This window comes from Gigantopelta aegis, chromosome 4, assembly GCF_016097555.1.
Source record: "Gigantopelta aegis isolate Gae_Host chromosome 4, Gae_host_genome, whole genome shotgun sequence".
In the NCBI taxonomy this organism is placed as follows: Eukaryota; Metazoa; Mollusca; class Gastropoda; order Neomphalida; family Peltospiridae; genus Gigantopelta; species Gigantopelta aegis.
The window spans coordinates 106657046-106669112 of record NC_054702.1 but is presented as its reverse complement, the minus strand read 5'-3'; the positions used below and the strand labels follow the sequence as shown (position 1 = coordinate 106669112).

The window sequence follows — 12067 nt, the reverse complement described above, 5'->3', positions numbered from 1 at the left end:
ATTGGTCGAATGAAAGGTCAACTGGACATGAGCTCCAACGGGCTGCTGTTAGATCCACATGTAATAGTGGAGCTAATTTTAATTAGATTGACCGACAAATGATGTCTCAATTAAATGCAGTCACGTTTTTTTTTAATTTAAGCACATTTACCAAATTGCTAAACCTTTTTGGTCAAGTACATATTTTAAAGTGCTTTCTTCATCATTATACTTCATTAAAGGGAGAGTAAACTAAAACATGAGCCTTTTGTGTTGGAAAGATGCATATTTGAAGGTGCAATATTGTTATTTTATACCAAGCTATTTACGTTACCTTAAAAATATAAAGTAAAACCAAATCCTAGAGGTATAAATCACTTTTAATTTCACATCCATATTTCATTATGATAAAAACAGTAAAAATAACCAGTTCTGAATGAAGCATTTTAAAGAATTCAATATTGCACCAATAATGAAGGAAAAAAAACACTGAATGCTTCACATAGACATTCAAAAACTATAACAAATATTCTTGCATCTATCAAAAGATCACATGTGTTTTTTTCTAACATAACAAGTTAACAAACAATACAAGACAACTAGATAAATAACTTTAAAATATATATAGATCACAAACAGTAATACATATAAAAAAATAAGTGACTGCAGTTTGGTGAAAGTTTGGAATGAAAATGAACAACATACCAGGTCTGGTGCTTAGAAAACTTTTAGACTATTAGTCTGAGACACTAATGTCATGACAACACCATACAAATTGTGTGTGTGGGACATCATTAAAGATTGAGTCTGGACTAAAAGTTTTATAAGCATGGGCCCAGGTACTTTTTAACTGACTGTTTTATATGTGTCATTAGACATATACATGTACTTCATTTAAAAAAAAGAAAGAAGCATTTAGTTCCATACAAACTATATCATTAAAATTAAGACTTAAATGTTGGGATAGTTTTCATTTTCTGGTATTGAGCATCTCTGTTCAAATAACATATACTGAGCAAACTGTGGACTCGGCAATGTACAAAGCTAAGTAAACTACATTTATTTTCAAATTATGTTTTATTCAATAACATATTTGATATTATGCTCTATTCAGATATGTAGCAACAAATGTAAGATGACACCATTTTCAAACAGATAAGCTGCGTAAAAACTTGATGATGACTATAAAATACTTCAAGTTAATCAATGTTTAATCCCATCTTAACCACACAGACGGGCAGACCTAACACTGCAACTAAAACTGGGCTACTGACAATGTTAATTACAGTCATTTCATATTTCTTCATTTAATGTTAATAATCACAATTATGTTATATACTGGTTAATAATTAATCAGAGAAAACAATATTTTCATCAAAAATAATTTTTCAGATTTCTATGAATTAGTTAATATGATAATTCATGTGTGTTCTAACATCCACTGTCTGGAACCTCAGCCACTTTGCTGATAGCATCAAGGATTTCATCATTGTCAAGACGCGGGTGAATTTCACACAAGTTCACAAATGTGTACAGATGTCGGAGAGCATAGTCATTCTGAAAACAAATTTGAGACTCGTTAAAACTACATCATTCAAATAGAAAGTTGGTAAACGTCACCAAGGCTAGCTCTGGGTCAGCAGAACATTTGGACAAATTATCTATTAAACTTCACAAATTGTAATAACTCCGTTATTTTCTGACAAATTATCTATTAAACTTCAAAAATTGTAATAACTCCGTTATTTTCTGACAAAGTATCAATTATTCATGGAATTATTTCGCCAATTTTTTTTTTAATTCACCTATTGTTTTTGAATTTCGCGAGACAAAGATAAAATGAATCTGTTGGAGATGAAAATTGCTTCTATATTAAAAAAACACTCTCTTTTCAGGACTTCCCTTTTCTTCCTACTAGTATGATTTGTAATATTATTTGCTAATATTGTATTAACAAGCAGTCAAAGGCAGTGTTTAAAAAAAGGGTATTTTAGACGGGTAGCTGTTTAATACATATTTTTATTTCATTTATAGTTATTAATGTTTAAGCATGCTTTCCTGGGCACACACCTCAGCTTTCTGGACTGTCTGTCCAGGACAGTGGAAATTTGTATAGTAGTCTTACATTGTAAGGAACGGCATTATTTCTTAAAAGTTGCATGCCCTAGTTTCAGCCCACGAAAATTAATTCTAATTTTGGTTAATCTACAAAACTGTAACACACTTAGATCACGTTTTTATAAAAATAGAGTGAAAAAGCAGGTTTTATATCGATAAATACCATGGGAATCCCCATGACCCAATTACTTGAAATAATTTTTAAAGTTAGTATTCTGATGTCACCGGTAATGTCTCTCAAAGCACAGAAATGCCTATTTCACGACAAATTTCCCAGAGTGCATACAGACTTAGGGTGCGTTCCTTTCACCTCTCCTGGGCATGTTCCAACTGTTCTGTCCTGGACAGCGAAAGGAATGAGTTTGGAATAGGAAGTTACTTTACCAACATGGGTGCTTCTGTTGAGGAAGTGGCTGCTGCAGCAATCATGATACTTGAATCAGAATAAGACGACAATGATAGTCCGTCACTGACCATTTTGACTATACTAGTGTTTGAAATAATACATTTTATATATAAACTGCAATTAGCCTACATTTGCTATTCGGCACCAGGTACTAGTAGCTAACCTATTGTTATTAGCAATTAGATGCACCGTTTATTATTGGTTGTAGTGGTAGTGGTAGTGGTGGTAGTGGTAGTAGTAGTACAGTCTGTAGAAACCAGAGGTGGGGAGGCACTTCCCCTCCCCAGGACGAAAATGTAATGTAAATAAAGGTAACAATATAGCTTGTGCCCTCCACCCCACCCCCCAAGGTTGTATCCCCTCTCCAGATATCGTAAGACTTAGCAAAATTATTGGTTTTAAGGGTTTGTAACGTTTTGTATTGAGATACTTACTTGTCTGAACTTTATTGTTAATGAAAATGTTCACTAACTGTGAAGAAAAACCTCACAAATGAACGACAAGCAAACGACAACAAATCGGATGTTGACTGCGCGAATTGTGCACGAGAAAACAAACCAAACCAAAGTGATAACGGTCACATGGTATACCAATGTCTGCGACGTTGAAACAGGAAGATCTCCTCTAAAAATAGATTAGACCATGTCTGCTCAACGTTTTTTTCTTAGATGCACCTGGGTTTTTAAGAAATACAAAAAAATGCATTTTGTGGTATTACAAACACCAGGATTACCAAAAAAACACTTCAGGTGAATTTTAATGTATATTCTAAATAATAAAAAGTAAGTAAAGTGCAATTTTATTTGTGAGGAAATGGGTTTAATAGCGAAAAACAACGGCGTAATGGTTAACAACTAGGGTGTGTCCCTTTAATAGAGGTAGCCATAGATCCATTTAAACTTGGAAATTAAATTCAGAGGAAAAAAAAAACATACGTGTGTACCAACAAGTGGAATTTGTTATTACAAGTAGCATAGCACTGTTTTATATATATGTTGTTTAAGATTCTTATACTGTGAAATTACTTAATTATGAATGTAACAAGAACAATAAAGGGAAATAACTCCGAACAGGATTCTAAATAAGATCACCAACTGATGTTCCATTACATTGAATAATATTAATAAGCACATCATAAAACCGTGCAGATTTACTGGTTGTGGTAGTGTAGCGTTTATGTTATTTGACTTATGGGCGATAGATATTGGATCTAGATCCTGGTACTGGTTTGCATCCAGAGAGAGTTTTACCAGCTCAATGTCTATCTGACAGCTACTCACAACTAACCAGAACAGACCGCTCACATAGCTGAGGTGTGTGACAACATGCTTGAATTTCAACTGGATAATCAAAAATCAAGTTAAGAAGAAATGTTCTGACCTGTGGAATGTTGAGACCAGGACACTCCTGGCGAAGAGCCTCTACAATTGGCTCATAACAATCAAAGTTCCTGAGCGTCATCCGGCTAGACATCACCTCGGAAACCTTCCAAGAATCGTGGTTTAGTGACACACTTATGATGCGCCTAAACGTTTCAATTGTCTGGGTTCGTTTCTGAAAAAGAAAAATGCATTCTTTGATACATTTTCTTAAATATTTACCAATGTCGGAGAATGTACAGTACAAAAAAAAAAAAAATAAAAAAAAAAAAAAAAAAAATACAAAGAAAAAAGTCAAATTGTCTAATTTCCTATAAAAATCATTGCGAATGATGCTCTTCATCTTAAACAAAAAATATTAGTATATAATAATAAAATTCTTAAGCTAAATCTTCTTGAAAGGTCTTTAAAAGGCTAGCCTGTCTATTCTGAAATTCTTTTCTTGTGGAAAGTACTTCGCTGTTTAAAATTCATGTCTTAAAGAAAGAAATGTTTTATTTAACGACGCACTCAACACATTTTATTTATGGTTATATGGCATCAGACATATGGTAAAGGACTACACAGATTTTGAGGGGAAACCCGCTGTCGCCACTACATGGGTTCCTTTTTCCCGATTAGCAGCAAGGGATCTTTTATTTGCGCTTCCCACAGGCAGGATAGCACAAACCATGGCCTTTGTTGAACCAGTTATGGATCATTTGTCGGTGCAAGTGGTTTACACCTACCCATTGAGCCTTGCAGAGCACACTCAGGGTTTGGAGTCAGTATCTGGATTAAAAATCCCATGCCTCGACTGGGATCTAAACCCAGAACCTACCAGCCTGTAGACCGATGGCCTAACCACGATGCTACCGAGGCCGGTACATGTCTTAAAGTCCTAAATCTTACAGTCCATCTATGCAAACTGCTATGGATTGTAGCATGGCCAAATCATGTTAAGTCTATTTTCTCACGAGCCCCACTTACTTGCTCGAGGGCAGCAATCTTCGTGAGATATTTGTCTTTTTCTTCTTCCGTTTCAGCAACCTTAACAGACTGATACTGAATAGCTAGAGGAACATCTTCAGACTTGACAGCACCAAACTGGATAAAAAAATGTAATAAAGGAAATTGTAGTTACTAAAGAAATTCAATCACAACACATTAACATTTAAAGCAGGATGCATCAGAAAATATCTTCAGTATAAATTTAACACAATGTTCTGCAGTTCTTACATACCAGAACCTCCCCTCCCATAAACACCCTCCCCCCAATGGGTTTTTTTAAAACTTAGAAAAAACTTAAGAATCTAGTGACAATTTATTAAAAACAAGTTTAATTCTAGGCTTTTTAAATAATGTTTTATATTTTCATGGAATACAACTTCTCAAATATCACACCCTGTAAAAACACGTAGCTGTTTACCTGAATCTGCATGAATGACTTGATCATTTTGTTGTAAGTTATTTCAATATATATGCATCAGAAAACAATTTTACATGCAACTCTGTGCATACTACACCATTTTATCAAACAATAACTGAAACATGTTTGAGCTAAATTAAAAAAAAATAGTTACGGCAATAGGTTTTAGCAAGCTTACATTTGGATTGGGAATGCGAATGCGATCGTATTTTGATGTAGTCCTGGATTTCATCTTGCCCTGGAATTCTGCAACATCCAGATTGCTTATACTCTGAAACATATATGTAAAACACCATAAAATATGCAAGACATGCAACATGAAAATAAATCAGTTTGCAATTGAAAACCAGTTTACAGTTTTATTTTTAAGTACAAGTTCCTGTTATTTTGTGGCTGATATTTTCATTTCTGAGAAATCATAATTGCTATATTTCTGGTAAATCTATAGTATTTTCAACTTCCCTTTCTAGAGTACTTCGGCCAAATTTCTTTTCTTTTTCAGTTACCAGAAAGAATTATGTGTAAACTGATATCAAGAATAAAACTGTGATGTTTTGGTAATCTTCTCAACCGATTTTACAATTGAACTTCTTGTATGCTAAAATTATTTGGCTTTTTTAAAGATAAAATTATACAAGACATAATTTTGACATTAAAAAAAAACAAAAAACCCCATAATTTTGACAGGAAGTCACTATTATAAAGTCCAAGAGCCATTTTGAAACTAATACTGGTTATAAAAGAGCACCATGTTTTAAAACAGTAAATGAGGCTCCTATGTCACTTGTTTATCAACTGTAGAGGCTGTGTGAGACGCGTACCATGTCTCCATACTCCTGGCAGTGACTGGTGTTGGTTTCCTCTTTCACAATCAAAAACTGTTTCTGAAGAGTTTCTGTCTGCAGATCTTCCTAAAATAGTCAACAGAAATATTTTATAATGTGCAGTTACGGAGTTCATCTGTACAGTGTGTTTAACGAAGTGCTTTATATACTCTTCAAAAGAAGAAACGCAAAATCACATTGTCGTAACATTTGGAGAATTGATTTAATTATTGAATGGTGAGTCCGATAATTACCAAATGTTGCAGGATTGTTCACATTTCACTCTAGTCCATTGTGAGTAAGTGATAGGACACACCACCAAGGTCAAGGTCATCTGGAGTTAATACCGGGTGTGGCCTCCGCGTGTGTTGACAACTGCCTGGCACCGCCTGCCCATTGAAGCAACCAGAGTACGGATGACGTCCCGGGTGATGGTGGCCCACTCGGCCTGCAAGGCTGCTGCCAGTTCGGGCAGGGTCTGGGGCTGTGGTTGTCGCTGTCGGAGGCGTCGGTCCAACTCGTCCCATAGATGCTCAATTGGGTTCAAATCCGGTGATATCGATGGCCAAGGAAGGACATTAATGTTGTTGTTCTGTAGGAAAGCCGTTGTGAGACGTGCTGTGTGAGGCCTGGCGTTGTCATGTTGGAACACTGCGTTGGCGTTGGCCATAACTGGAACGATGTGTGGCCGGAGGATCTGGTCAATGTAGCCCTGTGCATTCAGGTTGCCCTGCACGTGGACCAGGTCAGTTCTGCCAGTGTGTGAGATGGCTGCCCACACCATGACACTACCCCCACCGAATCTGTCCACTTCCTGCACGCAGTTTGCCGCATAACGTTCACCACGACGCCTATACACGCGACATCTTCCATCATGACGTCGGAGCAGAAATCGGGACTCGTCACTGAACCACACCTGTCTCCATCGCAGTTGAGGCCATTGTCGATGAATCTGGCACCACTGCAGTCGGAGTCGACGGTGTTGTGGTGTTAAGATGACACCTCGAACTGGACGTCTGGCACGAATTCCTACCTCACGTAGGCGGTTCCGTACGGTCTGGTCGGATATCCTGCGCAAACCTGGTATTGCTGCGGCTGTGGAGGTGGCAGTAGTCAATCGTTCCCGAAGGTGGCGTACCCGGATGTAGCGGTCCTGCCCGGGGGTAGTGACCCGTGGTCGACCGGATCTAGGGAGGTCACGTGTTGATCCATGTTGCTGGTAACGGTCCCACAGTCTGGAGATGGTGCTTGGGGACACATGGAATGCCCTGGCAACGGCCGTTCTGGATTCGCCTGCGTCTAGTCGGCCGATGGCATTGTTTCTCTGCGGTTCACTGAGACGTGGCATGTCCTGGATTGTCAACTGTCGGCCAGATACAGAGGCCAGGCAAGCGAACACCCTGCACTTTTATACTGTCGGTGTTCATGTTGCACGTGCAGACAACGCACGTGCAGTGGTGACATGGTTTGCACGTGGCTGCGTTTTTGCGAATATTCACATTTTGGAACTTTATTGTACAGTAGCTGCGTTTTATCGAATGTAACCGTGGGAATGTGTTTGGGACATGCAATGACCTTATATTCACAAAGCATGAATCGGTAGGAAACATAAAATCGGAGTTATAACCCATTTGTACCCTTTTGCGTTTCTTTTTTTGAAGAGTATATTTTAGTTATTTAATACAGAAACAGAAAAATGCTGTGTCATCCAAAGGAATTGTACACTAAAAGACTATGGTTTTGAATAAATAAATAGCACAAAAAGCTCAAAACCAGATATAAAAATTAAAATGTATTTTTCAGTTATTTACAGTTATCAGAGTGCCTGCATACTAACAGTTAACTTGAGCATCATTAATGTTGATTTTAGTGAACGGTTCGGATTTGACAAGTTGATTATCAAAATGGTGAAGCCAATAACATGTCACTAAATCAATCTCCAATATACGTTTGATATTGTCATGTGATAGGTTATGATGAATGTCTAAAATTAGTTTGTAAGACAACAGAACCAAACACCACCTTTAGCACCAGCAATAACATATTGCCCAAACCCACGAATCTAACGACATTATTGGAAATGAAATGAATATGTGTTTAATAACACCTCAGCACGTTAAATTATGGCTATTTGGCATTTAACATAGTTATTATGATACTTCATCGAAATAAAAGCAGCCACACACATCACTCCTTTCAAAAAGTAGCAAGAGATATTTTAAGTGAAGTTTCCCACAGACAGAACAGCACATATCATGGCATATGATGTACCAGTTAACCCACCTTGTCAGAGTCCTCCATCCACATGACACTGTAGACGTCACCGAGGTAGGTCCTCCTCTTCTTGTCAAAGTAGCAGGCGTACGATGACTCGTGGGCATTGGCTGCCGTTGTGGCAAACACTGGAAAATAAACACCATTCACAACGTTAAATCAAAACATGGCACAGACATTATCTACAGTGGCTATCCAGCCTGTCAGACTTATTGTAATCAATCAATTTTTTAAATTAGCAAAACAAAAATACCTCCATATACCAAATTCCGATCTCCTATGTGGTTCAGAAACCGAAATATGAGCAATTTATATTTTGTAATGGGAGCTATCTTTAAATTCAAGATGGCAGATAACCAGCCTGTCACTTCTTGCATCCAACAATTTGTTTAATCAGTAGACCAAAATACCCCTATATACCAAATTTTACACTTTCTGCCCAGATGTGAACATTTCACACTTCCTGCCAGATGTGAATGTCTTGGTAGTTTTCTGTTACATATGTTTATATCTTCCCCACTATTAGTTGGATGACATTAAACTATATAATGTCCTCACCATTTATGTCCTTAGGCAGAAGGTCTTGAAACATTGATCCAGATTCACAGGCTTCAATATAAAACACCATCTACAGAAAAAACCCACCATATATTTATTACATATTCTCAAAATCAAATGGGTTTAGCCAACTTAAAACAATGCCAAAACATTATGTTACAACATTCTTGCTCATATTTACATAATTTGTATAGGTTAAAAACTTGTACTTTTACAATCCACCAAACATTTCCATTTTTTAAATAAACTGAAACTGAATGAGAAATAATCTTACTCTATTCTCTCCACTTTCTGAAACATAAACTATATTTCTTTAATCATCCACTAAATTTGAAAAACTACACAATCTATTTACATCGCATAATGTCTTATTTTTATCATCATGTTCTGTCTTCCCTAATTTTATTCCGCAGCAATCTACATAACTTTCTATGAATTTAATCAATAAAACAATCTAGATGTCATTAAAACAGATATTCTTTTCCATCCCTATATTATTCTTTTTTCCCAGTTCACCTGGTGAAATCTAGCAAATACAGGTAATGCTAAATAAACAGGTAATCGTTTAGTCAATATTTCTTACCTTTGCGTATTTCTGCTCACTGTGCATCTTGTTAATGGCTGACATTAGATCTCGAGCATGAAGCTGTAAAGGAATCAAAACTATTTTATGAGACCATTCGTAATGTGCAATATAAGTAATACATCATCATCATGAATTGTAACATTACCTCATTCCACCATTCTGAAAATAACTTTAGGACACACTCACAGGGCTCAATCTTTACATTAATAGCCAACAGACTCAAACAATTTTATACAATATAGCTACAAAATTTAGTATTTGGCTAATAAAATTTTGCTTAAATTAACAACATTTTAATAAATTTAACGAAATACTCTAATTTCTGAAAATTGGCTAAACGAATATTTGTTCAAGTATGAGCCCTGACTCGCCTACATGTGTATTTCTGTCAATTTATTTCACCTGCACATGCATTATGTATATTCGATAAACTCTGAAGTCTATATTTCTTTTCTGCATACATTATAATATAAAAGTTACAAAAATCTGCAAATGTTAGTGGTTCAAAAAGTGCTGTAAAAGGCTAAAAAATGCCATAGGTGAGCATTTAGCCTGTGGCAAAAACATTTCAAATTTTCATGGGTAACAAATTCTTAAGTTCAAACCCTGTAATGATTTTTAGACTACTTCACTGTACCGCTAAACAATTGGTGATATGATGAATCCTGCATTTTCACATAACTAGCTTTTCAAAATAGTAGCTAATGAAACTGGAAGAATGGCTCCTTATAGAAAAAAAAAAGTAAACTGAATTGTTAATCCTAAATGCTTCAAAATATGTTAGTGTAAAATATGAAAAACACATACTAAATAAAATATGCAGTTAATATTTAAAGGAATCTAATCAGTGCAAATTGCATTTGTGTGTATGTGTGTGTGTGTGTGTGTGTGTGAATAATTGAAAGCTAAGAATACAGTCAAATCTGTGTCAGATAGCCATCTAAGAAACTTTGAAAAAGCCCATTAAAAAAAGACAGAAAGAAAGTCTTTATTTAATGACGTACTCAACACATTTCACCTGGTAATTACAATTATATGGCATCGGACATATGGTTAAAGACCACACAGATAAGTAGAGAGGAAACCTACTGCCACCACTTTTTTTACTGGTAGCAAGGAATCTTTTACATGCACCATCCCACAGACAGGATAGTACATACCATGGCCTTTGTTACACCAACTGGGACAGGACACAGCCCTCACTAAAAGCTCTCGCCTAGAGTTGTCAGTCTAGGATTGATCCCTGTTGGTGGACCTATTGGGCTATTTCTCATTCCAGCCACTTCACCATGATTTGTATATCAAAGGCTGTTGTATGAACTGTCCTGTTTATGGGATGGTGCAAATAAAAGATTCCTTGCTACTAATGGAAAAATATGTTGCATGGTTTTCTCTCTAAAACTATATCAAAATTACCAAATGTTTGACATCCAATAGCTGAAGATTATTAAAATAAATCAATGTACTCTAGTGGTGTTGTTAAACAAAACAAACTTTGTTTCACCAATTGTGAAGCAGTAATCAAATGACAGTATACTAAATTAATCAAAAGAATAAAATGTATTTTTTTTATGAAGGTTACCTAATACAATTTTGATTTTGTATATATTAGATTACACAAAATGGACCTAAGTCATATATTGTTAAGTACTTACAAATTTATTGTAAAAAGCCAAAATTCCAGGGGCGCCATGGTCCGCAAAGTTGACAAAAATATGGTCATTTGGACCACTGAAATTATTGAATATCACAATCACTAACTCTGGAACAGTATACAGACATGCACAGATGTTAATAAAAAAGCAAAATATCAAGCAAAACAGGAATATTAGTGCATAAAATTTGTTAATACTATGGAGTTTGTCGATTTGTAGCAATTAATTTTTAAGGTTATTTAAAATAAAGCTTTTAAGAATCACACCACCATTAAAACAGTTAAATTTAAAAAATAGTTCTTCATTAAAAAAAATCAAACAAAATTCTAAAATGCCTTTTAAAATCTTTCTTTGATGATTACACGTAGGTTAACCTCTGTGGTATTTAAATAACCCATTGGTTTCAAGTCACTTGTCATTTTTAATACCAACTGACAACAATTATGCTAGTGGTATACCGACACATGTATAACACAAAAATGAGGCAGTGCTCTGCGTAAAGGTGACTAACTGAATTTTTTGGCCAGGTTGTTGTCATGGGAAAGTACTCCCAAAAACTATCAGTCACATGGCACTTTCAATACACAGGGCTAGCTCTGGCAGTCGCCAGATTCACCAAATGCAAATTTTGAAAACAACTGCCGAATTTTATTTTGAGTTGGCGAAATAATTTTACTATATTTTATTATAAAATAACTGGTTTTCTGTCATTTTTGAAGTTTAATAAATAATTTGGCTAAACTTTGTGTTTATACAGAGCTGATACATTGTGATAAAATTTGTCCTGCATTGCATTGAGTAAGTAATGGTGGTGTGTAACTGTAATATTGTTTTTCTTTGATAAAGACCAAACTAGTATTTGAAAAAAAACAAGATGGAT

General features: G+C 35.6%; 1 protein-coding gene across 2 annotated transcripts in view; it reads right to left on the bottom strand.

The window, feature by feature from the left end:
* Positions 1 to 341: 341 nt before the first annotated feature.
* Positions 342 to 12067, bottom strand: part of LOC121371682 (legumain-like) — a 29365-nt gene continuing 17639 nt past the window's right edge. The window contains exons 5-13 of one of the 2 annotated variants that reach the window (XM_041497753.1): positions 11188 to 11263; positions 9530 to 9592; positions 8947 to 9016; positions 8398 to 8516; positions 6112 to 6201; positions 5469 to 5561; positions 4852 to 4968; positions 3884 to 4057; positions 342 to 1536 (exon numbers count right to left, since the gene is read on the bottom strand). In XM_041497753.1, the coding sequence (XP_041353687.1) occupies positions 1411 to 1536; positions 3884 to 4057; positions 4852 to 4968; positions 5469 to 5561; positions 6112 to 6201; positions 8398 to 8516; positions 8947 to 9016; positions 9530 to 9592; positions 11188 to 11263 (928 nt within the window). In that variant the 3' untranslated portion in view covers positions 342 to 1410. The remainder of the gene's footprint in view (positions 1537 to 3883; positions 4058 to 4851; positions 4969 to 5468; positions 5562 to 6111; positions 6202 to 8397; positions 8517 to 8946; positions 9017 to 9529; positions 9593 to 11187; positions 11264 to 12067) is intronic. The other variant, XM_041497754.1, reaches the window with a different exon arrangement.